The following is a 3,890-nucleotide window of genomic DNA, read 5'->3' on the forward strand; positions in this document are numbered from 1 at the left end:
TGCCGGAGGACTCGGGACTGCCCCCGGCCCCGCCCCCGGATCGCCAACACGCCCCTGGCCCACCCATTTTTGAAAGCCCCGGGACATACGCGCGTCACGGGGCGCGCGCAGGGGTAGGTTTTCGGGGGTTAGGCGCGTAACCCTTTGAAAATCTACCCCAATATAAGCAAAATAAATGCATGCACATTTACATAACACATTTACATTCTTATAGTCTATAGGAAACAGAATCACATTGCATTATTATAGAAGAATAATTTATTAGTATTGGAAAAATAGGAGAATTAGCTTTTTGTAAGTTATAACAGAAAACCACTAAACCTACGTACGTATGATCATCTGGGCCACAGCACTCATTGTGAGATAAGTACATTCATTTTTGGACATATATAGTTCATTTTAATGCAAGTATAAAACAAAACATAAAAACCAGGACATGGTTATAGACATCACAATAATGATATGAACTGGTCCTTATATTAAGATTGATGATTAGAATATGATAGATAGAAGCTGTTTGAATTTTTACAGTGTTTAAGCCTGGTATGATGGTCTTAACTTACATGCTATTTGTAGTATCTAGCTGAATGAAGTGAAACATTATTCAAGGAAAACTTTGGTTATTTTGTTTAAAAATATTTTCTTCCTATTTTTTGTTTTTTCTAATTAGTGGTCTAAACAAAAGCAACCACTTTTTATACTTAATTAAAAAGGCTGATTAGTATTCAATCCAATTAGTATTGGCTACTAGGAATGAATAAATAATCTATTACTTATCTAAGAGCGGATGCAAAGATATACCATTCATCAGTTCAAATATAAATTAGTCTTTCATAGCTGAATAAGAAAAGTTAATTGTATCCTCCTTTTCTAGTAATGTCCACTTGGTGTCAGTGTAGTCTAGAAAATAATAGAGCATTGTCATCCTGTCAAAGGAGCCCCCCCTGCTGAGACACAGAAGGATTTTCCCAGAATGTAAAAAAGAAGTTAATAACTATCACAAGGAAGTATTAATGTACCTTTTGTTGGCTTTCAAAAGGATCATTTGCTGTCCTACCATTGGGTATTTTCTGAATTCAAAAGAAAGTGGCCAGGGGCTATCTCTTTTGTAATTTAATTTACTCAAGCCAGGCAGGGAAAAGAACACTTTAATAAGCTACTAGCTTACACAAATATATCTCATGCATATTCATTGTGGATATCCTGAAAACCAGATCTGATTGTGCCACTCAAGGACTGGAGTTGCCTACCCCAGCCCTAGAGCAGTGGTTCTCAACCCTGTCTTTGGGACGTACCCAGCCAGTCTGGTTTTCAAGATATCCACAATGAATATGCATGAAAGAGATTTGCATGCATTGCCTATTTATTGTAGATATCCTGACAACCAGATTGATTAGGTTTGTCCCAAGGCCTTGGTTGAGAACCAGTGCCCTAGAGCTATGTGTAGTACCCTTCTATTAACCATCCAAACTGGGGTTTAGTTCTTTTTGAGCGATGCAAAGTCTAATGACATGTTCCTTAGCTCCTCTGCAGAGCTGACGGGCTGATATCCAAACATATGCATTTCCTGCCTACAGAGCTTCTGAACTTCCTTCACTTTCTGGAAACTGAGTCTCCCCCTCCAATTCTGAGCAATCTTCTTGGAATCTCCTGTGAAATGCATGAAAGTTTTATTCTCAGGAATAGTTCCATGAGTGATATTGTAGACCCAAGTCTCCAGTTTGGAGGACATCGTGAGGCCCACATACTCATACAAGCTTTTGATGTTGGCCAATGGGTCCTTCACAAAGTCTTCAAAACGCACCATACGGTAGCGGTCCTTCAGGAATGTGGGAGGATTTTGCGTGGCAGTGCGATAAATTCGCACCTGGCCCTTGCAGATCTCCTGGATCACTGACGTGGCATTGATGCTTGAGCTCTGCCCTCTGCTGATGATTGCATCGTCTGTCTCCAGCTCTAGGAAATACTGTCGGGAAGAGAGGATGGCTCGGGGGTCCCGTACCAAGTGGATGATCTTCAGATTTAGCGAAGGGTCCCTGAGGAGTGGATAGAGCACTTCTAGGTCTAGGAACCTCACCTCCTTCACTGCCACATGGCTGTAGGACCTGCAGGCCTCCTCCATTTTCTCAAAGGGGCTTTTCAGACAGGTCTTGTTGCACTTTGGTCTGTTAATGATGTCAGAACGTTGTTGGGCATGACAGGCAGGAGGAGAACAGAGAGCCCGACTTTCATGCCACCCAAAGAGTTCTGAGATGAACTGACCTTTTGGCAAATAGGGAAGGAACGCTGACATGTTGCATGAGAAGATGAACTTCACCAGATCCCGTATGGATGGGTGGAGCTGGTATGGGTTCTTCTGGGGCATGGTGAACCACACAGCCCTGGTGGGTTCCAGAAGGTAGAAGACCTCCGGGTTCTGGTTGAAGAGCTGACCCAGGAAGGAGGACCCAGACCTCCAAGTAGAGAGGATGAGGAGTTGGGTCTTGGCTGCTCTGCTTTTGGAGTCCAGCTGGGGAAGCTGGTAGGGTTTCCAGGTTAAGTAGTACACAGTGGCCAGCAAAGCAACCAGACCCAACAGGTGCAACCTGCGCCAGCAGACCGGGAGCCTTTCAAACATTCCGTCGGGAGTCTGCAAACAAGAAAATCAAATGGAAGTTACACAGTTACCAGCTTGGGGGTCTTCTCCCTTGGCACGCTTCACTGTGCTGGAGGCAACAGGTCTCTGAGAAAATGACCTCGGAGAAAGGCATGCCTGCAACCTTATCCTACGTATCTTTTATGCTTGTGCAGTTCATCTAGAATTCAACTTCCTGTAGCTTATTGTCCTCTTATAAATAAAAGGGGAATAGAGAAATTTTCAGTGTCATTTAGCTGAGTAAATAGTAATTTACCCTGGTAAAATGACTTGGCCGAAAATTACCCCTTCAGCCTGGATAAAAGCATGTACAGGCTTCCATAGCACACACACACATTTGGAATCGGATTAAAAAGAGGCATTCTTTTGTGCATGTTTGGGTCGGGGGATGAAAACAGTGTGGCCAGTATTCAGTAGGCTGTTTAGTGGACAAGTTATCTGGCTAAGGTTAGTTGGATAGGTTGTCCTGCTGAATATAGTCGATTCTCTTCTTCCCCCCCAAAAACGCCATACATGGCCCTGTCGGGCTATGCTTCATACATCTTCCCAACCTCTCAAAATATTTTTAACGTCCAGGGTTTGCAGGCCCGGTCCCGGTTTTTGCCAGGAAGATCGCACTTCCCCTCCCCCACATCTGCAGTGTCACTATCTGATGCCCCCCCCCCCCCCCATACCTGAAAGTTCCCTGCTGGATGGGTCCCACTTCTCCGCTCCGGGCACCTCCAGCCCTGCTCTAACAGTGGCAGCGCTGTGGAGGTGCTGGGAGCAGGGAAGGCGGGCTCCCTTGCTGCCGTGTCAGAGAAGGGTGCGGTGCCGCTGCAGGTCCTGAAGCGTGCAGGAGCTCCCAGGCTGGGCATCTACTTTCTGTTTTATTGCTGCTGATGTTCATACCTGGGAACTCTCCAGATTTTCCCCAGAGACTCAGGAAATTTGCATCAAGTGCTGGGTCTCAGAGGAAACACCCAAAAGCACCGGGGCTTCTCTGTTTTACTGCTCTAGCCCATTCCCCTTCAGTAAACCTGCAGACAGGAAGGAAAAATGATAAGCAGCAGTGGAACCTTAGAGCCTAGCCAATTTAGTTAGTCAGCCTGAGTGACTCACTGCTCCCTTGATTAAACAAATGTTGGTCCCTATTCAAACCCAATCACACTACCTCAACACCTTTCCAAGGTGAGTAACTGAGCTGAACTATTCAACTTTTTTACTTAGTATACACTGCTCCTGGCTTATTTCTAGCTTCTGGCTACTTTTTGGG

The 3,890-nt window shown here is 45.0% G+C and overlaps 1 protein-coding gene across 1 annotated transcript; it reads right to left on the minus strand.

Moving 5' to 3' along the window:
- Positions 1-208: 208 nt before the first annotated feature.
- Positions 209-3,492, minus strand: LOC115080313 (carbohydrate sulfotransferase 6-like). The gene is made up of 2 exons (XM_029584464.1): positions 3,310-3,492; positions 209-2,629 (listed from the first exon to the last, which is right to left on the minus strand). The coding sequence occupies exons 1-2, from the start codon at positions 3,490-3,492 to the stop codon at positions 1,478-1,480; spliced, it is 1,335 nt and encodes a 444-aa protein (XP_029440324.1). The 3' UTR covers positions 209-1,477.
- Positions 3,493-3,890: the final 398 nt, after the last annotated feature.

The sequence above is a fragment of the Rhinatrema bivittatum genome, chromosome 19 (genome assembly GCF_901001135.1).
Source record: "Rhinatrema bivittatum chromosome 19, aRhiBiv1.1, whole genome shotgun sequence".
Taxonomy (NCBI): domain Eukaryota; kingdom Metazoa; phylum Chordata; class Amphibia; order Gymnophiona; family Rhinatrematidae; genus Rhinatrema; species Rhinatrema bivittatum.